At 40.5% G+C, this 25686-nt stretch overlaps 1 protein-coding gene across 2 annotated transcripts in view; it reads right to left on the minus strand.

The window, feature by feature from the left end:
• Positions 1-25686, minus strand: part of LOC124718642 (collagen alpha-1(I) chain-like) — a 268769-nt gene that overhangs the window by 61050 nt on the left and 182033 nt on the right. For both annotated transcript variants that reach the window (XM_047244268.1, XM_047244267.1), the window contains 7 exons: positions 23996-24212; positions 19887-19975; positions 15523-15684; positions 10447-10608; positions 8556-8753; positions 8371-8424; positions 3032-3122 (listed from right to left, as the gene is read on the minus strand). In XM_047244268.1, coding sequence (XP_047100224.1) covers positions 3032-3122; positions 8371-8424; positions 8556-8753; positions 10447-10608; positions 15523-15684; positions 19887-19975; positions 23996-24212 — 973 coding nt within the window. The remainder of the gene's footprint in view (positions 1-3031; positions 3123-8370; positions 8425-8555; positions 8754-10446; positions 10609-15522; positions 15685-19886; positions 19976-23995; positions 24213-25686) is intronic.

The raw sequence follows: 25686 nt of genomic DNA on the forward strand, positions 1-25686 counted from the left end.
TAAGAGAACTGCTCAGATTGTCACCCAGGTCATTTATATAGATCAGGAACAGCAGAGGTCCCAGGACGCTTCCCTGGAGAACACCTGATATCACTTCAGTTTTACTCAATGATTTGCTGTGGATTACTACAAACTGTGACCTTCCTGACAGGTAATTTCCTGATGGCAATTTCAAATGCATATGTGCTGTACATGCAGGTAATAAAGAAAAAAATTCTGCCAGCCCGTTCATTATTGCTGTCTGCAAAGACTTGTCATCACCATGCGCCACTGACAGCCAGCCTAGAGCAAGTGGTGCTGAACTTTCACAACTGGATGGAAAACATTTCCTGCAAAGAATACCCATTCCACCAGGAAAGAAGAAGGCACAGAACACTTGTAGAGTGTGCTCAGAGAGGTGCAAGAAAGGAAGGGGAGTCACCAGAAGGAAGGATACTTCATCCAAACGTGATATGCAAAGTAGAGTTTTGTGTGCAGGTTTACCACTCAAAAAAGAACTATTTGAAATGAAAATCATTTGTGGAAATTTAACGGTCATGATCTCTGTATACAAATACATAAACTCTGGCATTTGTATAAATAAAAAGTCGGTAACATGCAAAAACAATTCTTTCTTATCTGAAAATAGCTTCCTTAGTTTTGATTTTCCTGATGAAAGGTACACAGCAGAGCGCCATAAGTGACATGTATTTGAAGGGAAATTAATCCAAGCTTTATTCCCATCTGAGACACCATATTTATGACTGTTTGTGAATCAGTACCAAAAGGATAAAGTACTGTACAAATGGCTGGCACTCAATGACAGAGACTAAGAAAATGGGTTGGTACAGGCATTAGTGGATTTGCATATACAGCTGACACTAAAAGTGTTAAGAAAACAAAAATTCCTGTTACTTTCACCTCATATGTCACACACCTCAAAAAACTTCACACTATAATGTGTTGGGTTCGACAAATTGTCAAAAACACAATGTTTAGCTGCTGCACAGTAATGCTCAGCCACTTGTCAGTGAGAAAATCGTGACTGAGATCACAAAGTTTGGGCGGAAACCACTGAAACATCCACCTACAGTCTGATCTGACACTGTGCAATAACTACCTCTTTGATAAACTGAAAGAGATTTCTTTGTGGTATGAGATTTGAAGATGATGACTGCCTTCTGAAAGCTGCCAAACAGTGGCTGAAACATGCCGGTCCTGATTTATACCGTGCAGGAACACATGCCTCAGTTCCATGGCACTGTAAGGCAGTTGAAAGCAATGGAGATTAAGTGGAAAAATGGCATTTTGTCTGTCAATAATGCACTGAATTTACTGTAAAATTATCAAATGCAGGGAAAATAAAATGGATGTTTGAAAAGGAAAAAAATCATGTGTTTCTTTAGGATTGACTCTCATATTATGTCCACCTTTTTTAATACAAGAGCTGATAAAAAAACTGAGACTGATTTTTTCTACAGACATTCATTATTCCATTTCAATGTTTACATGATTTTTTTCGAAGTACTCCCATCCAATTTTAATGTGCTTTTTATAGCATCTCTGCTGGTCCTCGGACACATTTCAAGCCATTCTTTGTCAGGTCCTCGAGAATCGCCTCACTTTTCTCGAGCTCTGCATCAGGGTTCGCAAATCAAATGCTGCAAAGCTTTGCTTTCAGGGATGGGAACAGAAAAAAATATAACAGGGTGCAAGATTGGGGCTATTTGGCAGATTCGGTACACAGGTAATGTTGCATTGAGCCAGAAAGTGGACAACTTGATTTGTGGCATCAGGGCATGAATTGTCATGATGAAGTCGCCATCCAGTGCAAGAAGTTCTGGTGGTCATTTCCTTGCAATGTGCTTCCTCAGAGCTTGGGGGGGGGGGGGGGGGGGGGTTAACTACATACTGGTAAAACATACCATGACAAAGAAAAAATGTGATTACCATCACTTTCCCTGCAGATGGGACAGTTTTAACTTTTTCTTAACCTTTTTTGGTATTGGAGAACCTGGCAATTCCCACACTGTGTTGTTTCATTTTCCGTCAGGACCATAATGACTCATCACCAGTGGTAATTAATTCCAAACACATGTCCCCTCCAACAGCAAAGTGATGCAGCATCTCACAGCTTGTTTCCATTCACGCACTCTTTTGTTTGAGAGCCAACAAATATGGCACAAACATGGGTCATACAAAGATAATCATGGATAATCATAAAGATACTGCCATATGAAATTCTCAATACTTCACTGAGGTTATATAATGTTATCTGCTGATTGTCACAGACTATCAGAGCAGCTGGGTTGATCTTGACTTCAGCCACAGCAGAAGCTGAAACACCAGGCCCACCTCGCTTAACAAAGTTGGCCTTCTTTGAAGCCCTTGAACCACCTAAACACTGTCACATAAGGTAGCACATCTTCATCGTATGCTCACTTCAGCTTTTCCTATGTTTCCGTTACTGTACGGTTTAAATGAACACAGAATTTTATTGCGTCTTACTGTTCCTCTCGGGTCGCCTCCAGTGACTGGCATGCGAAATGCAAAGAGCACCTACAAAACAGAGCATTACTACTAACCTACTGATACAATAGTGTGCCATCTATGGACATTAGATATAAAAGCCTGTTCTTTCCAAATATTCATGGCAGGCCAGCCGCTGTGGTCGAGCGGTTCTAGGCGCTTCAGTCTGGAACCATGCGGGCTACGATTACAGGTTCACATCCTGCTTCGGGCATGGATGTGTGTGATGTCCTTAGGTTTTATGTAGTTCTAAGTCTAGGGGACTGATTACCTCAGATGTTAAGTCCCATAGTGCTTAGAGCCACTTTTTCATTCACGGCACAGACAGGAAACTAGGATGTGAGCTACAGGAAAAAATCATTCACAGCCTTTGTTGATCAGCCATCATAGTTTAATTGTAGTGTGAGCTTTGCGCAGACCTACAATTTAGTGTAAACATGCATGGCACCTTCGGCCATATGCTTTTTAGGGGTATGCTTGTCATGCCTGTCACTAAAAAGAGAGGAAAACACTGTGAGCATACCTGGTGGTCCCTCGGGTCCCGGTGGTCCATACGAGCCCCTCTCACCCTTCTCTCCAGGAGCTCCTGGCTGTCCCCGCAGTCCTGGCAGACCCTGTGGGAACAAAGCCACTTAATACTCGTAGCTGTAAACAAGAAAAAGGCAAAGGAGGAAAAGATAGACTTTTAGATTGATGGATTTCACCTAACAAGTACACTCTCTTTGATTTTCTTCATATTTAGGCGCAGTTCTCACTGACACAATTTGCGATACAATAAGGGGCAATAAAGATCGTGCGACATGATGCTTAGCAGTGGAACAATGTTCCCACTGAGGCAATACAATATGCAACTGCAATACAATAAGCAATATATCAAACGTAGTTCAGCTGTGAAAATAATCAGTTTTTGAAAACAACAATCAGTTCTTCTTTCTCATGCTGTCCAGTAAGTCTCCCATGACCATGGATTCTGGGTGACTTTACTGAACTCTAGCCCTTTTGCTGAACCTCACCATTCCTTTTCCTTCATTCCTCTTCCTTCCCCCGCAACCCTCCTGGGAGAGAAGCCACTGGCCCCAAAAGTTAGCAAACTGCAATACATTTTATATGTGTGTTCTCCTGCCACCGCTTGGTGAGAAGATATTTTTATCTACCCAACTACATTATAAATATATTAGAGGGAAACATTTCATGTGGGGAAAAATATATCTAAAAACAACGATGATGCAACTTACCAAACGAAAGCGTTGGTATGTTGATAGACACACAAATAAATCTGGTGTGAAAAAAGTCGAAAAAGTGTTGGTTAAAGATGAGCTATGTTGATCCTGTGGTGAATTTGGTTTGGTAACCAATGATGTGCACAAAGGTTAGGTGGTTTTGTTGTCGCCAAAACACGTTGAAGGGTGGAGAAATTTGAGAAAATTTCGAAAAAACTGCGTGTAAATGTACTAAAAGGCGTGGTTTTGTGGTGGCAGATTATGAAAATGAGGCTAACAATTGTCTGACGAAGAAATAATGAGGTAAAAACCTGTGGGAAGCGGCTAAAAATGATCAGTGATGTGGGAAAAACGGAAATGGAAATAAAGCGAAAGTTGTTAGAACTAGCCGAAATGGTTGTTTAATAGATGAAAGGAACTGTTTGTGAGCTGGGAACGGTGGATTTTATAGCAGGGGTAGTGTTGAAAGCGGAAAAAAATTCTTTTTGGTTATGGTTTGGAAGTGGGTTACGTATTATTGAGTATATATAGGCAGGATAAAATTGTACGGTAGATTACGGTAAAAAGGAGAAGGTGAATACAAAGTGAAACTACTTGCAAAAACAGAAAGAGAAAGTAAGATGACAGAAAAGATTTCAAAATGCAACAGTGACAATAACAAACGTAATTGTTGTGTTCAAATTAATGATGTGAATATAATAGAAGGAAACATTCCACATGGGAAAAATATATCTAAAAACAAAGATGATGTAACTTACCAAACGAAATCATTGGTATGTTGATAGACTAGTCTCACTTCAAAACCGGAAAACATTTTTTTCTGAATACTCCTCAAGCTGAGCCATATACTGGGTTTGTGAACTATAGTTCAACCATTTTGACACGTTAGCTATATTTCGTACACAGCAATCTTGACATAAAATCCACTGAATGTAAGCTGGTCAGTGACAACGTTATTGTGACTCTTCAAGCTTTCCCGGCGAAGATGTTGTAAACAGTTGATATGTCTATCAACATACCAACGCTTTCGTTTGATAAGTTACATCATCTTTGTTTTTCAACTACATTATAATTACATTATAGTTCAACTATGGCTCATCATGAGCTCTCTCAACACAAGAAATTCTACGAATTCTACAGAATCAGTCCAGACAGTTTCCACTTTTTGGTACAGCAAGTATCAGCTTCTCTGACAAATACAGGACATAAATTTTGTATTTGGTATTTCTCCTTCTGAGGAGCTTCTCATTACAATAAATTAAGTTGATGAAAGTGCATGAATAACATTAAAAATGTCACCGTGAAAACTTTATTGTTTGTAAACCTGTAAGGTAGTTTATCAATGAGGTATGTATAAAAATAATGGTTACAAACAACTATACACAGTATAGTATTTCAATAACTGTTGAGTTTCACAAAACAGTATATGACTCAGCTTGAGGACCATTCAGGCAAAATGTTGATGGTTTTGAAGTGAGATGAGTCACCGTCGATTGTGTAGCAGTGGCTGGTGAATTCTGCATAGGGGTATATTTGTGTCTGAAGAAATGAAAAAAGCCCATGGTGATCAGCAAAATCCCCAACATGTCCCCCTCAGCTTCACCCAGCTGCTCATTCAGACGTAACAGGAATTTAGGTTTCACATCTCTTTTATACCTTGCACAAAGTTTCCTAAAATCATGGAAGAGAGACTTAAAAAACTTCCAATCAGTATCATCGGCGGATGAATCCTGGTGTCTTTTTATTTTAGTAAGTTCGTCATTTTCAGCTTCGGTTTATGTTGGAAGCACATGAAAAAGAAAAACACGAGGCAACTCTGCACTCCACATAGCAGGCGGTAATAGCTATGCATGTAGCACATAACTTCCTACCTTGACACAATAAATCTCCAAAATATCTCACATATTATCTCGATACTAGGAAGAAGTATCACTCTCCTTCCACCGTAAAAACAATTTTGACACATTAGTTATATTTCATACACAGCAATCTTGACATAAAACCCACTGAATGTAAGCTGGTCAGCGACATTATTGTGACTCTCCCGGCAGATATGCTGTAAATAGTCTTCACAGGTTTGCTGCCGGATCATATTGTGAAAATTCCACAATATTTCCTCGGAGCAACTGTCCAACATCTTCTGGTGGTTGAACCTTGCTGGTGGCTAGATACGTCTGACAGTATCTGCACATTGACGCCCCATTTCTAGAACATGCATGTGAAGAATGCGCAGGCATGAAAATTGCAATTTGCAGATAGATGGTGCCATATTCAAACTCCCTCTGCCGAAAATCGCAGGGCGGCTCTCTTGCGTGTGCACGGTACGCTGTGTTTGCCCACAGTGCGATTTCCATGCCTGTGCATTCTTCACGCATGTGTTCAACATGCGGATACTGTCAGTCATACCTAGCCACCAGCAAGGTTGAACCACCTGAAGATGTCAGACAGTTGCTCCAAATAAATATCGTGAAACCTGCACAACGTGATCCGGTGGCAAACCCGTGAAGACAATTTACAACATTATTCACTGCAAATTTTTCAAAAAATGCCCAATAGTCTACTTGTCTGTGAAGTATCACAATAACCACAGAAAATAGCAAAAAGAAAACCAGTCATTATCAAACTTATATCAGATGCAGGAAAATAAATTGGTTTACTGACAATATAGGAAATATTGATTACTATTTACTGTAAAAATGACGCGTTAAGTTGCAGATAGGCCCAGTTAAAACACACCTGCACATAAGCTTTCGGCCAATGCCTTCGTCAGAGCCAACAGACTGCATAACGGATAATGTGCACAAATCTCAAAACAGTGCTTTTTAATTATTTACACGAAAAGTGAAAAGTTTACTGAGTAACTAAAGAGACAGATGTAGCTTTGCTTCATTTACATAAAAAAAGTTTGCGTTTAGGCACATTGGAACACTTGAAATTTCCCTTGCCATATATTGTATAACAAGTTGCATGGAGTGGCAAGCACTCAGTGTTGCAACATGTGACATGAAAGAGATACGTGTGTGTCGTATCACTGTTTTCCTAGTGTTAACCAGTTTTTCTGACATTTCTACGCAGCAATGTGGGTTGATTCCACATTGTCTTGCCTGTTGTATCATTTCTGTGTGAACTGAACCTTATTGCACTTTAAGATCAGTTTCTGGACATCACTGTCCCAAAGCAGTACAAAACAGTTCTCAAAGGTGCTCAGTGAATCACCTTTGAGGATTAAAGGACTTCTGAGGGTTGTTAAGCAGGTACATAAAAATTTCCAGCAAATTAATGGTGCTGAGTCTTTCTACAAGCAGCTTTTTCCACTTTTTTTAAATTCTTTATATTTTATTGATATTAAGAGATATTCAGTTCTTCCCTAAATTCTCAATTTCAAAATCTGTCAGCTCTCATGCATTCCTTCTAAGAGCAGTAAAGGGATGAACATGTACTGCCAGAATTCTAAATTAGGAAATTAGAGAAGAACCTAATACCGTATTTAGCCGAGTATAAGACAACCATGAATATAATATGACCTGAATATAAGATGGTCCTCCTTTTTCTAAAAGTCTCCTTGGAAAATTTTATTTTTAACATATTTTGACTAATCTAAATTAGAAACTATTTTATTGACATAAAGTATGTGTCAAAAAGTTAACATTATACCCGTTTCAAACTTACGGACTTTATTGACAGGCTACATTTTGATATCACCAGGAGAAATAAAATAAACAAAAAGGAAAGGTATACATTAATTTTCAGACCATTTTCTTCTAACTTTTTGCTAACTGACTCTGTAGCCTATGGTATCAATATTTTTAATCATCATTATCCTAACAGCACAATCATGGAACTTATATCTTTGTCATCACAAATATCTGGTTCTTTCTTCCGAATATGTTGCTATTTGTGAAGTCATCATTATGGTGGGACCTAAGAACGCAACAGTATTATCTATCACATACACTGAAGCTTCTGAAATGAATTGTCAGAAACAGGTGAATTATATCGTGTTGCCCACAGTTTAAAACATAATCTTTTAACAGTCCCCTCCCTATAAATCTATGAGACAATCCCTATACACTTATGAGACAATAATATTCTTATACCACAAACCATAATTTTCCATGAGAAATTATTTTGATCATTTGCATAACACATGGAATAAAGATAATTTTAGGCTTCCCACTCGATGAATAAAATTATATACTCAGCCTTCACATTATATGCAACATATGCAATCTTCCACAAACTAAAGGCTAAAATCATTCTGAATATGGGGCTAGATCTACTGAAAAAGAACTACATCACACTCTGATGAAGAAATGTTAATCTCAGTGGAAGGGTTCAAGAACTATTAACTGACAATGTAAACAGGTTGTTAACAATCATTATAATTATCAAGTAACCATGACTTTATTCTCAGGGAAATAAGTACTGATTTTAGACTATTGCTTCAGCTTATTAAAATTTATATAACTGAGCTGAATTACTATTTTTTGACTTTTCTTCTGTACTATAATCAGATGGGTTATCCGTGTATGTAATGAGAGAATAAATATACCATTTTTAAAGGCTGACAAAGTGCAACAGCTTTCATCTGCGTTCATTATTTTACGTGCAAGATTATTTGTACATTTAAGATTGCACTTACAATCAATCCGCTAGCACCAGAATGTCCTTTGTCACCCTTAGATCCAGGTGGTCCCTGAGGAAATAAAGCAGAAAATCAGAACATAAAATAGAGGAACTGCCACAAAATTTATGTTGAATGGACTTTAAATATGTACTATATTTTCCACGGAAGGAGAGATATGTACCACCAGCACTTTCACTCACCGGAAGGCCGTCAGATCCCTGCTGGCCCGTCTCACCCCGGACACCTGGAGGTCCTGGAGGTCCTACAGGACCGCGCTCTCCAGGGAATCCCCGGTCCCCTCTAGATCCGGAAGGTCCCGACAGTCCGGGAGGACCCGGCGATCCGGGCTCTCCGTCCTTCCCTGGTGTTCCAGGATTTCCAGCTGCACCTGGGAGTCCCTGAAAAGTTCAAAAGCTTCTCATTACTCAGTGATTGTTATCTCTTATGCCATTAGCAGCAAGAGAAATAAATCTGTAGATATATTTGCAATAAGAAAACTCCATTTTTTGTTAATACATAATCGTGTATTCGATTTCTCACATATACGTATTTAGTGAACAGCATTCATCTAGGAGTACATAGAACACATTACTATTATATTATTGTATATAGACTGTGTATGAATATAAGCTGCATCTACATCTTTTACATGAGATTATAGTAAAATGAAAATGTTGAATATATGCCGCACTACTAAATTTACCTCTGATTACCAAGTAACTACTACTATGTACATGATGCAGACAAACTATGTTGGCAGCCACACATAACAACTGAGCAACTCCAAGTTATCAGCTATGCATTATGCACAGAAACACGGAAAGCTGGAAGCTGGACACAGATTTCATGCAGGTGGGGGGGGGGGGGGGGGGGACACTCATCAGAGGTGTCAGCCAGAGTGGCCGAGCGGTTCTAGGCGCTACAGTCTCCTCTCAGGCCAGTTGTTCCTGGTTGGCCGGGTTCCCCATCCTTACCGGGCTCACCCTACAACAGACCACTATGGTCGCAGGTTCGAATCCTGCCTCCGGCATGGATGTGTGTGATGTCCTTAGGTTAGTTAGGTTTAAGTAGTTCTAAGTTCTAGGGGACTGATGACCTCAGAAGTTAAGTCCCATAGATCTCAGAGCCATTTGAACCATTCATCAGAGGTGTGCAAGTGAGAGAAACGCTTAAACAGTTCAAAAACTAGGTGTCCATTTCGATAGCAAAAGTGCAAATACCCACACATGCAAAAGGACTTTCTTGATTTTATAGTTCAAAACTGAAATGATTCCGGTTGGCCTTGTAAACAATTTGCCTATGGAATTTAAAGTTTCATATGTGCGGATTTGGCCATTTATGCAACGAAATAATCTCTGTTCATCACAGAACTATAATTGCACAAAAACTGCCTCAAGCCTGCAAAAACAGTTTGATATCTTTCCTGTTTTAGGTGGTCCAGCTTCAATTGAATTTTTTGTATTTACATTCATAATTAGGGAATACACAAAAAACACCAGTCTATTTTGGTATGCCAAACAACACTATAGTAAAGACATTATGAATTAAGTCCAAAAAGCTGCTTCTTTTTTTGAGATGTTTATTTAATCACGGCAGGCCTGTTTCAGCACTATTGCCATCATCAGGCGATCTGAAAGAAATGGTTTTATTATATATTATCTTCTAGGACAGACGGTAGCCTACTAGTCATATATGAGATTGACAACCATACATTTATGGAATTCTTAAGTTACCTATAACATCACTGGTTCATCACTTAAGCGTTTTTCTTATGTCGTTTAAGGTTATTTTATGCCATAGCTTTCATAGTCTATATTTGTTGGAAGTTATAGCCAGAATTTTATTTGTTGTGTGTGACAATTTTTTGTTTGACGTTTAACCAATGATGTTATAAGTCAAACAAAAAATTGTCACACACAGACAAATTCGAGCTCTACTCAGGCCAATTACCTGATATTATCAAGGTTTTATTGTACTTGTTTTAAATTAATTTGGTATATGAGAATTTAATATTGTTGTAAAATGATCCACAGATAAACGTGTGATGAAGAGACAGTGATGTGGAGTTTCTCTGCAGCCAGCGACACCCACCTGGAATCCCCGTGGACCACCAGGTCCCGGCGGACCCCTCTCTCCGTCAGATCCCGGTGGTCCTGGAGGTCCCTGGATTCCTGGAGCACCATCCTTTCCGGGGTCTCCTCTCGGGCCAGTCGTTCCCGGTTGGCCGGGTTCCCCATCCTTACCGGGCTCACCCTACAACAGAAAAGAGTGACAAATGGAACATGCACATTTTCACATATATGACATATGTTTAACATTTTCAGGGAAAGCCTGTCAGAATGGTTGCTATTATAGTAAGAGTCATCAATCTGAACTGGGCTCGACGCAGATCTCCGGGCTAGCCTATCTTCTACTACACCCCATGTCAACTTGAAACTGCTAACTGTATTCAAGGCTTCACCTCCCTCTACAATTTTTACTTCACACATTTCCCTCTATCACCAAATTAACTATTCATTCAAGACTCTGCACATTTGCTGCCCATCAATGACCCCTTTGAGTCGGGTTGTACTATAAAATGCTTTTCTTCCCTATTTTATTCAGTTCCTTTTCCTCAGTTATACAATCTACTGATCAAATCTTCAGCATTTTTCTGTGACAGCAGATGTCAAAAGCTTCTATTCTCCTCACTTTTGTACTGTTTATTGTACACATTTCACTTCGACAATGCTACACTCAAACTCAATACTTTCAGAAAATATTTTCTAACACTTACATGTATATTTTATACATTAACAAACTTTTCTTTTTACAAGACTGCTTTTCTTGTTACAGCCAGCCTATATGTTGTATTCAATTTACGTCTGTCATTGTCAGTTATTTTTCTGTCCAAATAGCAAAACTCAACTCCTTCCTACATTCAATTTCCAGTCTAATTCCTTTCACAACACTCAACTCAGTTTGATTAAATTTCTTGATGGTATTCACCTTATAACCTCTTTTTAAGACAGTATCCATTCTGGTCATCTAAGTTCCTTACCATCTCTGACAGTATCACAATGTCATCAGCAAATCTGAAAGGTTTATTTCTTCTTTGTGACTTTTAATTTCCTTTCCAAATTTCTCCTTAAAATCCTTCACTGCTACTCAGTGTGCGCATTAAATAACACAGGGAATAGCTACAACTTTTCTTTATTTCTACTTCTCTTTCACGCCCATCTTCTGTTAGAAATGCTGTCTGGTTTTCTACTCAAGCAATCCACGCTAGTTATGCCAGGCCACAAGAAGAATGTGGTGGGGAAGCTCTGAATGCAAAACTTATAAAGATAGGTTTCCACACACCATTATATGCAACTGTGATGAGGTCAACAGATTTCTGAACATCTCAAATACTACACTTGAGTGAAATTCTGTTTCATTCATTCATGCTACAGCTTGAGACTCAATGACTTGTTTTAGTTTTTCTAGCCTCCATTCAAACAGAATGTTAGCTGTTGAGAGGCACTTAATTCAGAGGCTATTGACAAAAGTTTACTAAAATTTTCTGCTATGGTCAGCTGGTTACAAGCAAAGAAAGTTACCACAACAAGCTAAATAAACTGTGCCAAATACCAAGGATAATTAAAGTATTGTATGGGGGGAGAGGGATTTTAGAAAATGGGACTTTCAAAAGATTTTAAGCCCAAATTACAACACTTTCACCAATTGACTGTTCTTTTATTTCTTTTCAGACAATATTCCAATTTTAGCACTATAGGCATTTTAAAGTTATTAATTATTATCCTATTGTAATCGGTTATATTGCATGTTAAGGTCAAGAACATGGTACACAACATGTGACCATACAGCTAATATTGTTTCAATGTCACTTTTAGCACTAGGCTTGAATTCATCAATTCAGTACACAACCTGATGCCTTGATGTTATATACAGGATGCACAAACTAAAAATCTTTTTGGTGCTTACTACCAAGTCATTATATTAAGTACACGCATACAGGCCATTCCAAAACTATACATTCAACTTAATTCTGGAAGTAGAGAAAATAAAAACAAATAGATTTACTTATGGTACATCTGGTCTACGATGGCAGTTTTTGATGCCAGGGAAAATTTACACAGGCAGTAGCTTAGCATGCTAATTATAGCAGTGCCATTCAGAGGAACTGCTCCAATGTGCAACCCCTGGTTCGTATGCAAGCAGTACATCAACAGACCATTGCATGTTGTGTCCTTTCAAAGATTTCTAACGTGACCGCAATGATACCATCAGCGATGGCCATTCTACTGATGATGGTTTCATAAACCAGCTGCTCTGTATGCCCCCAGAGGAAAAAATCCAGACATGAGGTCACGTGAGCTGGCTGGCCATGCCACAGGGTCACCTCGGCTGACCCGTCAATTCCCGAAGGCGGCTCTCATATGAGTGTCACAGCAATGGTGAAATGGGCTAGCGCCCCACTGTGCTGGAAGCCATCTTTTATCTAACAATCAGAGACACATCCAAACAGTACAGCCAACCATCAACACCCAGAGCAGTTTTGCATGTCCATTCACATTCCTAGTCGGTGACACCAACACAACAACTTTTGTAAGCATCACTAACAAAATGTTCCCTAACATTACAAAGTGACTTCAGACACAATACATTCCTTATTGAAATATATTTGTTTTGATGTTCTCTATCTTCTGAATTAATCTCAATAAATAGTTTCCTAACAGCCTGTAATCGTAACATTTTTGAGAATTGTGCCTGCAGTCAAACAGTTATTAATCGCAAAAAATTAGTGTATCTTGTCTATTATTTACAGATTTTGTTCTTCAGGAAATTTTCTTTATTACAGTACATTTATAACTAATATTGTTAACTGCTGAAACATTTAACAATTGTACTGTGATTAAAAAATTATTTCATGTTTGATAAAAAAAGATTCATTTCATTATCAATGAAGTCAAACATAAAATTTGTTACAGTAGACAGCACAAATGCAAAATCACTTGTGTATAGAAATTCAAATTATGAATTTACCACATTATTGATGCAAACTGGTCAATGTGTAATAAAGACTGCATTAATAAATTATGTAACTAATATGACTCACTGTTATTCTCTTTGGGCTCATGCCACAAGCGATTTTTGTTTAGCACTAGTATGTATAGTGAGTTTGTTCACAAATGTGGGTAAGGAAAGATAAATGTGACTGAAGTGAGTTCCAATGATGATATTGTGAGGATTAACTGACTGAAAACGCTATAAATAATAACTGAACAAACAATGTGTCTTTAAACTACACTCCTGGAAATGGAAAAAAGAACACATTGACACCGGTGTGTCAGACCCACCATACTTGCTCCGGACACTGCGAGAGGGCTGTACAAGCAATGATCACACGCACGGCACAGCGGACACACCAGGAACCGCGGTGTTGGCCGTCGAATGGCGCTAGCTGCGCAGCATTTGTGCACCGCCGCCATCAGTGTCAGCCAGTTTGCCGTGGCATACGGAGCTCCATCGCAGTCTTTAACACTGGTAGCATGCCGCGACAGCGTGGACGTGAACCGTATGTGCAGTTGACGGACTTTGAGCGAGGGCGTATAGTGGGCATGCAGGAGGCCGGGTGGACGTACCGCCGAATTGCTCAACACGTGGGGCGTGAGATCTCCACAGTACATCGATGTTGTCGCCAGTGGTCGGCGGAAGGTGCACGTGCCTGTCGACCTGGGACCGGACCGCAGCGACGCACGGATGCACGCCAAGACCGTAGGATCCTACGCAGTGCCGTAGGGGACCGCACCGCCACTTCCCAGCAAATTAGGGACACTGTTGCTCCTTGGGTATCGGCGAGGACCATTCGCAACCGTCTCCATGAAGCTAGGCTACGGTCCCGCACACCGTTAGGCCATCTTCCGCTCATGCCCCAACATCGTGCAGCCCGCCTCCAGTGGTGTCGCGACAGGCGTGAATGGAGGGACGAATGGAGACGTGTCGTCTTCAGCGATGAGAGTCGCTTCTGCCTTGGTGCCAATGATGGTCGTATGCGTGTTTGGCGCCGTGCAGGTGAGCGCCACAATCAGGACTGCAGACGACCGAGGCACACAGGGCCAACACCCGGCATCATGGTGTGGGGAGCGATCTCCTACACTGGCCGTACACCACTGGTGATCGTCGAGGGGACACTGAATAGTGCACAGTACATCCAAACCATCATCGAACCCATCGTTCTACCATTCCTAGACCGGCAAGGGAACTTGCTGTTCCAACAGGAGAATGCACGTCCGCATGTATCCCGTGCCACCCAACGTGCTCTAGAAGGTGTAAGTCAACTACCCTGGCCAGCAAGATCTCCGTATCTGTCCCCCATTGAGCATGTTTGGGACTGGATGAAGCGTCGTCTCATGCGGTCTGCACGTCCAGCACGAACGCTGGTCCAACTGAGGCGCCAGGTGGAAATGGCATGGCAAGCCGTTCCACAGGACTACATCCAGCATCTCTATGATCGTCTCCATGGGAGAATAGCAGCCTGCATTGCTGCGAAAGGTGGATATACACTGTACTAGTGCCGACATTGTGCATGCTCTGTTGCCTGTGTCTATGTGCCTGTGGTTCTGTCAGTGTGATCATGTGATGTATCTGACCCCAGGAATGTGTCAATAAAGTTTCCCCTTCCTGGGACAATGAATTCACGGTGTTCTTATTTCAATTTCCAGGAGTGTATTTATTTAAGTGAATAATTTATCTTAAATTGAAGCACTGAATATTGGCAGCTACATACCTCTTGATGTAGTAATACAAGGTTTCCTGACTAACATGAGACTTTTAATGTTCATTTAGAAGGGAGCTGCAATTAGAAGCTTCAAGTGCAACAATGTCCAAAAGGAAGAACAGTCAACTGGCAATAAACAACTTCACATAACTGTGACTTCTAAAAGTAGAAAAATTCTGAAAGTCACTATCATGCATCATTATTATTATATATATATATATATATATATATATTATGGGTAGACTTACATAAACAGCACAAAGAAAAGCTATTTAGAAATGAAAACAACCCATTTTTTTACAAGTAAATAAAATATTGCCTAATGTTTTGTGAACTATGAAAGATATCCCTGCAAACGGGTATGAGATTGTGAACATAAAATGAACTCAATGGGATGGACTTACCGCAAATCCACGGTCTCCAGGTGGTCCGATGGGGCCGGGCAATCCCTGTGATCCAGGTGGTCCGGGCTCTCCGGGTTTCCCGTCTGCTCCCTGAATGCCCCTCTCTCCAGGATTTCCGGGCTTACCAGGTGGTCCAGTACGTCCCTGACTTCCTCTCAGACCCTAAAACAAGCAATTTAATTTGTAAAAGAAGACAGAACAAATTATTTCACAAATAGTAGCTCAACTCATTTGTATTTTTAATATTTGCAGTCAGTTGCTGCCAAGAAACACTCCATATCCCACAACATAACATTTATAGTGAAACTGTTATCCATCTCATTTCTCTGTAGTCTAGTGAAGAAGCCTAATACAATTATGTGAAACATATTTGTTAAACATAATACTACTAATAATAATTCAGTTGCAAAAGCTGGATAATATTTGTACTTATCTACACTGTAAAAATCTCTGAACTCAGATTACAGGGTGTTTCAAAAAGAATGATCTGATTTAGACAGTAATAACTATGTATCATGAGACACACCAGAAAGGAAATGTGTGTTGTTTGAATGTGTGTGGTCTAGAGCTTCAGAAAATTGCTTTTAGATGTCAGTCAATGTGTCTTCTCAGTTTTCAGTCAATCAGAAGATGGTGTCCACTCAATAGAAAGTGTTTTGTGCACTGCAGTTGGCAAAGAGTGAGTCAATGGTTCCAGTCCAGCATGCCTTTTGTCGACATTTTGGCACTGATTCGCCTCCACCAAAAAACATTCGTCAGTGGTATGGCCAATTTGAAGACAGGATGGTTGTGCAAAGGTAAGAGTCCAGGTCAGTCCCACACTTCTGATGAAGTGATGGAAAGATTTTGGTAAACATTTGAGCAGAGTCCACAAAAGTCTATTTGCCACACAAACAGAGAACTGGCAATGCCTCATATGACTGTTTGTTGACTGTTAAGGAGCTGTACAGACTACAATTAGTGCAAGCTCTTCAGGATGGTGATAAAAGCAAAGAGGTTGACTTCAGGAATGTTCTTCTAGAGGACATAGAAGATGACACATTTTTACCATGGTTAATTTTCTGTGATGAAGCAATATTTCATGTCAGCAGTAAAGTAAGCTGACATAACGCATGCATGTGGGAACTGCAGCATAAAAGAGATTCATCTAAAGTGAATGTTTTTAGTGCCATTTCTTGTGAAAAAGTGTACGCTCCCTACCAGTTTGAGAGAAACACAGTGACTCAAATAAGCTAGGTTCAAATGCTGCAGAACTGGCTTTTCCACGATTTCAGGAAAACTCTGACGACTTCATTTTTCAAACACATGGAGCTTCACCATACTGACATGTATGTCATTTTCTCAGTGACGCTCTGCCTTAACACTGGATATGGGGCCCAGGATCCCATGCAATTTTTTCTTGTTAGGGTGTGTGGGGGGAAGTTGTGTTCATCACCCCTTTATCCTGTGACATTGAAGAAGTGAAGAAGAGAATAACAACCTCCATAACTTCAGTGAAAGCAGATACACGTTAAAAAGTTATGACAAATTTAGTTATCTAGATGTTGTTCATGCTGCTGCTGGTGGACACATACAGCACTTGTTATAGCATAGCTAAATTTTAAGATGTTGTGGAAATTTTGCAATTTATACCATAATTGCAGTACATTTTTATCAATAAATATGGCATTTTGAAACCATGTCATTCTTTTTGAGACACCGTGTATTCCAGTAGATACTAATTCGTTACAAATAGAGTGAGCTTGTATTATGTAGCCCCTATTTGCTGGAGAGGACTGGTTTGATGCAGCTCTGCATGCTACTTTATCCTGTACGTGACTCATCATCTTCGAGTAACTACTGCAACCTACATCCTTCTGAGTTTGCACTGTAGACAAGTCTTGGTCTCCCTCTATAGCTTTTAACCCCCCACCCACCCCCCACTTCCCTCCATTAGCAAACTGACGAGTCCTTGATGCGTCACTATGAGTCCTATCAACCAATCTGTTCTTTTAGTTACATTGTGCCACAAATTTGGTTCTCCTATTCAGTATCTCCTCATTTGTTATTCAGTCAACATACATAATTTTCAGAGTTCTTCTGCAGTGGCAAATTTCAACTAACTTACTAATCACCTTTAAAAGGCACCAATTTTTGGTATGATTAACATACAGCATGATTATCAATAAAGCACATGAGCAAACATTCCAATTTTGTGGGGAGAATTTGAAAGAATCATGTTACTAGCATGTACATAATGTGTCGGCCAATGAGAAAACTTATTCAGCTTTGTACCCAAAAGCAAAAACTCAAATGTAATTTATAACAATATACAGGGCTATTACAAATGATTGAAGCGATTTCATAAATTCACTGTAGCTGCATTCATTGACATATGGTCACGACACACTACAGATACGTAGAAAAACTCATAAAGTTTTGTTCAGCTGAAGCCGCACTTCCGGTTTCTGCCGCCAGAGCGGTCGAGAGCGCAGTGAAACAAAATGGCGACAGGAGCCGAAAAAGCGTATGTCGTGCTTGAAATGCACTCACATCAGTCAGTCATAACAGTGCAACGACACTTCAGGACGAAGTTCAACAAAGATCCACCAACTGCTAACTCCATTCGGCAATGGTATGCGCAGTTTAAAGCTTCTGGATGCCTCAGTAAGGGGAAATCAACGGGTTGGCCTGCAGTGAGCGAAGAAACGGTTGAACGCGTGCGGGCAAGTTTCACGCGTAGCCCGCGGAAGTCGACCAATAAAGCAAGCAGGGAGCTAAACGTACCACAGCTGACGGTTTGGAAAATCTTACGGAAAAGGCTAAAGCAGAAGCCTTACCGTTTACAATTGCTACAAGCCCTGACACCCGATGACAAAGTCAAACGCTTTGAATTTTCGGCACGGTTGCAACAGCTCATGGAAGAAGATGCGTTCAGTGCGAAACTTGTTTTCAGTGATGAAGCAACATTTTTTCTTAATGGTGAAGTGAACAGACACAATGTGCGAATCTGGGCAAAAGTTAACGTGTTTTGTGCAGTCTCACGGTTTAAAGTTTACGGCCCCTTTTTCTTCTGTGAAAAAAATGTTACAGGACACGTGTATCCGGACATGCTGGAAAATTGGCTCATGCCACAACTGGAGACTGACAGCGCCGACTTCATCTTTCAACAGGATGGTGCTCCACCGCACTTCCATCATGATGTTCGGCATTTTTTAAACAGGAGATTGGAAAACCGATGGATCGGTCGTGGTGGAGATCACGATCAGCAATTCATGTCATGGCCTCCACGCTCTCCCGACTTAACCCCATGCAATTTCTTTCTGTGGGGTTATGTGAAAGATTCAGTGTTTAAACCTCCTCTACCAAGAAACATGCCACAACTGCGAGCTCGCATCAACGATGCTTTCGAACTCATGGATGGGGACATGCTGCGCCGAGTGTGGGAGGAACTTGATTATCGGCTTGATGTCTGCCGAATCACTAAAGGGGCACATATCGAACATTTGTGAATGCCTAAAAAAACTTTTTGAGTTTTTGTATGTGTGTGCAAAGCATTGTGAAAATATCTCAAATAATAAAGGTATTGTAGAGCTGTGAAATCGCTTCAATCATTTGTAATAACCCTGTACTTTGAATAAGACAGATAGTATACAAACAAGATAATTAACTGCACATTTTTTTCCAATTCAGAGAAAGAAACTGGGATAAAAAGGGAAAAATAGAGCACACAATCAGATTATTTTCAGCCATTCAATCTATAGTAATAATAATAATAATAAAACATTTACAGTCAAGAGCCACCACCTTTAAGCTCTTGGGTTTTCAGATCTCATCCGATGCAGTCCTCAACAATCAGTCTTTCCTTCTCATCCCGTACGGTATGTCTCCCCTGACCCAAGGTTCTGGATGACTTTCCCAAAACCTCCCCCTTTTCCTAGACCTCTCTAGTCCTTTTACCACACCTTTCTTCCTTCCCCTTCAACCCTTCTGCCTGAAGAAGGAGCCACTGGCTCCGAAAGCTTGCCAGTACAACAATATTTTATGTGTGTGTTTCGCTGCCATTTGGTGAGTAGATTTTTTTATCTATCTAGCAAAATAATTTTGTCAATAATTGATTGTTTTTGTTGTTATACATTCAAATACAGTTTGACAACATAACATCTACTTATACTGCAGTTACATACGTCTGTAGTTTCCAAACATTTTGCTTACTCAACTCTTGGGAACTTAATGATACTTCACAAACTCATACTGAATTCTATACTTTTAATGATAATTTTAGATGCGGAAGACATTTTTGAAGATTTGCATCGTACAATTTCTATTTTATTTCCTCTCTGATTTCATCTACAGCTCACAGTGTTCTCAGTGAGTAGCCTTACCTGCAGTCCCGGAGGTCCGGGTCTCCCTGGGTCTCCCTGAGCTCCCTTCGTTCCCTGCGGACCTACAGGGCCCCTGTCTCCAGACTGACCTGCAACACAATAACAATGAAGTTTAAACCACGCATATTTTGCAGAATAAAAATATGATACATGTAAAGTGTAACACAAAAGTCAGTCAATAATGAAACAGATAAATAGCTGTACAGCAAAAATGGTTTATTAAATCAATACAATTGTTTTTCACTGCACTTGTTCCATCTTCATGTGAGTTTTTGGCACTGATTCGCCTCCACCAAAAAACATTCGTCAGTGGTATGGCCAATTTGAAGACAGGATGGTTGTGCAAAGGTAAGAGTCCAGGTCAGTCTCACATTTCTGATGAAGTGATGGAAAGATTTTGGCAAACATTTGAGCAGAGTCCACAAAAGTCTATTTGCCACACAAACAGAGAACTGGCAATGCCTCATATGACTCCAGAATGAGATTTTCACTCTGCAGCGGAGTGTGCGCTCATATGAAACTTCCTGTCAGATTAAAACTGTGTGCCCGACTGAGACTCGAACTCAGGACCTTTGCCTTTCGCGGGCAAGTGCTCTACCATCTGAGCTACCGAAGCACGACTCACGCCCGGTACTCACAGCTTTACTTCTGCCAGTATCTCGCCTCCTACCTTCCAAACTTTACAGAAGTTCTCCTGCGAACCTTGCAGAACTAGCACTCCTGAAAGAAAGGATATAGCGGAGACATGGCTTAGCCACAGCCTGGGGGATGTTTCCAGAATGAGATTTTCACTCTGCAGCGGAGTGTGCGCTGATATGAAACTTCCTGGCAGATTAAAACTGTGTGCCCAACCGAGCACTTGCCCGCGAAAGGCAAAGGTCCCGAGTTCGAGTCTCGGTCGGGCACACAGTTTTAATCTGCCAGGAAGTTCCTCATATGACTGTTTGTTTTCTCATCCCATCCCCTCCTCCCTCTCAGTGAAGAATTCTTTATGCCAATCTCAAAGCCAATTTTGTACTTTTGCTAAACTTCTTTATTGCTGTGAAAGTCGATGCTATGCAATGCTTCTTTCATTGGACCAATCAGATAAAAATCTGAAGGGGTGAGATCAGGGCTGTAGGGAAGATGAGACAGGAGGTCCTGACCCACTCTGGCAACCGGTTCCACCACTGACAGTGCCGTGTGAGGTCCAGCGTCATCTCTAAGAAAAAGCATGTCTGTCCTCTGCCACCCTGAAAACTATTTTCAGACTCTATGTAAATGAGCAACCCCTGTTGCTTTCTGATGAATTTTTAGTGCTCTAGGAGTCCACTGAGCACATGTCTTATTGTAGCTCAATTTGACTTGACTGAGGGAATGAGTTGTGCCAAAACTTACTTGACACTTTTCAGCAATTTGCTGACCTATAAGTGGTCAATCCTTTCCGATAGCTGATGAGAGGTCGTTACTGCCACTGGATGCCTGGAGCAGTGCTCATTAGTTGCACTTTTGTGGCCATTTATAAAACCTTTTCACTGATGTGTAAAAACTTGCGTGGTTCATGCAAGCTACTGCCATACTGTTTCTTCATCCAGGAGAATATTTCTAACAGTTATACACTTTTCAAAAATAAAACTGCAAGCACAGATTGCTGTTCTTCAAAAGTATCTTCCTCAAGTGTGCATGCCATTGCAACTAAGGCCACAGGCATTAAATTTCTGTAAATATTTATCCAACAAATGACCAATATTTTCCGCAAAGTTTCCAAAACACAAAAGTTTGGATTTCCTGCATTGGGTGTTGCCTTCACTAAATATTTTTGCTACTTCAATTATCAAGCCTCATAGTCTGAGGTCTACCCCCCTCCAGGGCTGGTGCTTGTGCGGTAGCGCTCCACTCAGAGGTAAGAGGTTGAAATCCCAGTGTGGGAAGAATGTTCCATTAGTATTTGGTTAACAACAAGGGGAGAGGTGATGGCGTGAAGCCCCAATCACCAGTCTTTGTGTCAATGTCATGGATTAAATTCCAAACCTCTCTGCAATGTCTTATGGAGTGAGGGCATGTGACACAGCCTTCTGCCGTCTTTCGTTATCCTACTAAAAAAAACACTACACTAGGCACACCACACTGACACTTCATGAATGAAATATGCCACTGTGCACGATCGAAGGACTTTGGGTAATATAGTTCATTTGAAGGTGATTTTTACTATCAGCAACAGAAACTGTTAAGAAGTAAATTATTGGGCAGTGAGCGTAAGAATTTCAAGATCCTTGAAAAGATTTCTGCAACACGTATGGTCACCTACTTTACACAGTATTGTTATTCCTAACTTTTGCTTAACAAATACTTTATTTACTTTCAGTGCACTGCCCCTGAAGATAATCCCTTAAGACTACAGGCAGTGATAATATGCAGGACAAACCAACTGCCCTGCCTTGAGGTCAACACTATGAGAGACATTTCTAAGGACAGATAACACACAGTACTGAGCTTCTCAATTACTTTAGCCTTGTTATCCAGCTGGATGTAAATCTGGATCATCAATTAGTATGCTTGAAATACAACATGAATCCAGAAAGTACGTCCCATTTGGCAATACAAACAGAGCAAGTATAGATACAGAAAGCACCCTGTACAATCCAGGGATTCCCATTTGAGTTCATGAAGCATATCTGTAAAACTAGTGTGTTGTTCGAACCTACCAGTAACAAGTCTAGCATGCTGTCTCTGAACTGCTTAGATACATTTCTTCAATAAGACCTGGTACGCATCCCAAACACTCAAGCTGTACTCCAGAATGAGTTGCACTAGTGTTATATATGCCATATCCTTTATAGATGAGTTAACTAACTTCCACAAAATTTTCCCAACAAAATGAAGTCAACCATCACTTTCCTGCTACCAGCCTGACATGGCTTTGCAACATTGCGCCTAAGTATTTAATTAATGTGACTGTGTCAAGAAGCACACAACTAATGCTGTATTTGTACATTACGGGATTGTTTTTCCTACTCATCCGCATTAATTTACATTTTTCTACACTTGGAGCAAACTGCCATTCATCACACCAAACAGAAATTCTGTCTACGTCATCTTGTATCCTCCTATAGTCACTCAATAATGACACCTTCCCATACACCACAGCGTCATCAGCAAACAACCTTAAACTACTGTTCACTGTGTCTGTCATATCATTTATGTATACAGAGCCTAGCCCGGGGCACTCCTGACGATACCCTTGTTTCCGATGAACACACTCCATCGATGACAGTGTACTAGGTTCTACTGTATGGTATTGTATTGTATGTTAACTGGGGGCCTAGAAACGACGGAGAGGCTCTGTCCCCGCCACAGCCGCAGAGGTCCACAACCCCACAATGACTATCGCACTCCACTAGTCAACTTCACCCCTCCACCACCCCACAGCGAACCCAGGGTTATTGTGCGGTTCGGCACCCACTCTCGTTTAGAACCTCTTCTATCATACGCAGTCTATTATTTGGTTCTTGTTGATCATTATCAAAGAAAGCAGCAGGGTAAGTAACAACAAATAGCAGTCTCTTGCCATTGTTTCACTAATGAGACGATTCCTCCCTTTTTTTTATTGTAAGCGACGGTAGTGCGCACTAAAGCAAGCCATGCTGCGAGCGGCGCGACAGGTTGTAAACACACATTATCAGCATGCGACAAACAATGCATGACACAATACAATAATGCATTTTCAGCTTAGAGTGACGTAAACACCTATAACAAAGAGAACGGCACTTATCAGATCGAAGAAAAATAAGCAATCGATTCAAACCAGACGAAGCACATGAAAAAGGAAGGGTACGCATATAAATACAGACGGAGCACCTGACACATAGCATTGGCTACCTGATAAAGTGTAACTGCTAAGCTTAAGACTCGAACCAAGCTACTGTAGCTGCATCGTCATTCATTCAACCTAAATTGTGTCTCATAATACGATGGACCAACTTTGTTTCAATCTGGAGGTGCGGCCTAAAACTTTTCTCTCCCCTTGAATTTCGAGTATCATTTTTCAGGTGTGGCTTAGATTTGAGTGCAGCTTAGATTCGAGTAAATACGGTACACATACCACGGATGCTGAGAAGACATGGGGTTACCTTTAGGCCCCGGCGCTCCATCCGGTCCCGGAAGTCCCCGGCCGCCAGCCACTCCCCTCTCTCCCTGGGGACCCGCTGGCCCCGTGGGACCCCGGATTCCTCTCTTGCCCCTCTTCCCTTCCGGTCCCGCTGTTCCTGGCAGCCCACGAGGTCCGGGTGCTCCAGATTCTCCTTTCATCCCGGTCTCTCCTTTGAATCCGCGCTCTCCTGGTGTTCCCTGGAATAAAATACAACAATAATAAGAGTAATGTAAATAAGGGATATGTTACAGAGATAGGCAGCTACCTTGGGAACTCAGCTCATATTGTAGTTTTACACGTATGATAAAATGAAGCACTTCGAAACATTTATGTCCTTCAGTTTTAAGTTCTACCATCATTCTTAATTTTTAATTACTTGTGCTTTTATGAAGAATAGGAAAAGTGTAAAACAGGGTCGTAGACCTTTGCCCCTACTATTCAATCTCTGCATCAAGGAAGCAATGATGGAAAATAGAAAGATGCAGGAGAGGGATTAAAATTCAGGGTGAAAGGATATCAATGATAATGACTCACTGAAGACACTGTGACCCATAGTGAAAGTGAGAAAGAATTTAAGGATATGTTGAATGGAATGAGCAGCCTAACGAGTACAGAATATTGATCAACAGTAAACCAAAGAATGATTAAGGTAATGAGAAGTAGCAGAAATGAAATTAGTGATAACCTTAAAATCAAAACTGGGGGCCATGAAGTAGGCAAAGTGGAGGAATTATCCTATTAGAAAGCAAACTAACACATGAATGATGAAAGAAGGACGCCACAAAAAGCAGGTTAGAAGAGGCAAAGAGGGCATTCCAAGTGAAAATTTGAGGAATACATTTCTGGGAACGTATATTTGGAGTATAGCATTGTACAGAAGTGAATCATGGACTGTGGCAAAACCAGCAAAGAAGAGAACTGAAATGCTTTAAATGCAGTGCTATAGAAGAAGGGTGGAAATCAGGTACCCTGATAAGATAAGAAATGAGGAGGTGCTCTGCAGAAGTGGTGAAGGAAGGAGCATCTAAGAAAAACTGACAGAAGAAGGAGCAGGATGATAAGACATGTATTAAGACATCAGGGACTAACTTCCATACTACTAGAGGGAGCTGTATACGGTAAAAACTGTAGAGGATAACAGAGTGGAACATACCCAACAAATAATTGAGGATGTTAAGTTCTGCTACTCTTAGAAGGACACGTTGGCACTGGAAAGGAATTCATGGTGAGTTGCACTGAACCTGTCAGAAGACTGATGACACACCAATAAAAAAAACAAAAAAACTGAAGAATTATCAGAAGATTAGATTAGATTAATACTTGTTCCATAGATCATGAATACGACACTTCGTAATGATGTGGAACGTATCAGGTTAATAAAAGATGTCTGTACAAGATATTACATTACACAAAATAATGCATGACACAAATGTTTAAATTGGTTTTTTTTTTGTTGTCATCTAGAAATTCTTTTAATTTATTTTTAAATGTTAGTTGGCTATCTGTCAGGCTTTTGATGCTGTTTGGTAGGTGACCAAAGACTTTTGTGGCAGCATAATTTACCCCTTTCTGTGCCAAAGTCAGATTTAACCCTGCTTAGTGAAGATCATCCTTTCTCCTGGTGTTATAGCTATGCACACTGCTATTACTTTTGAAATGGGTTGGATTATT

The sequence above is a fragment of the Schistocerca piceifrons genome, chromosome 10, assembly GCF_021461385.2.
Source record: "Schistocerca piceifrons isolate TAMUIC-IGC-003096 chromosome 10, iqSchPice1.1, whole genome shotgun sequence".
Lineage (NCBI taxonomy): Eukaryota > Metazoa > Arthropoda > Insecta > Orthoptera > Acrididae > Schistocerca > Schistocerca piceifrons.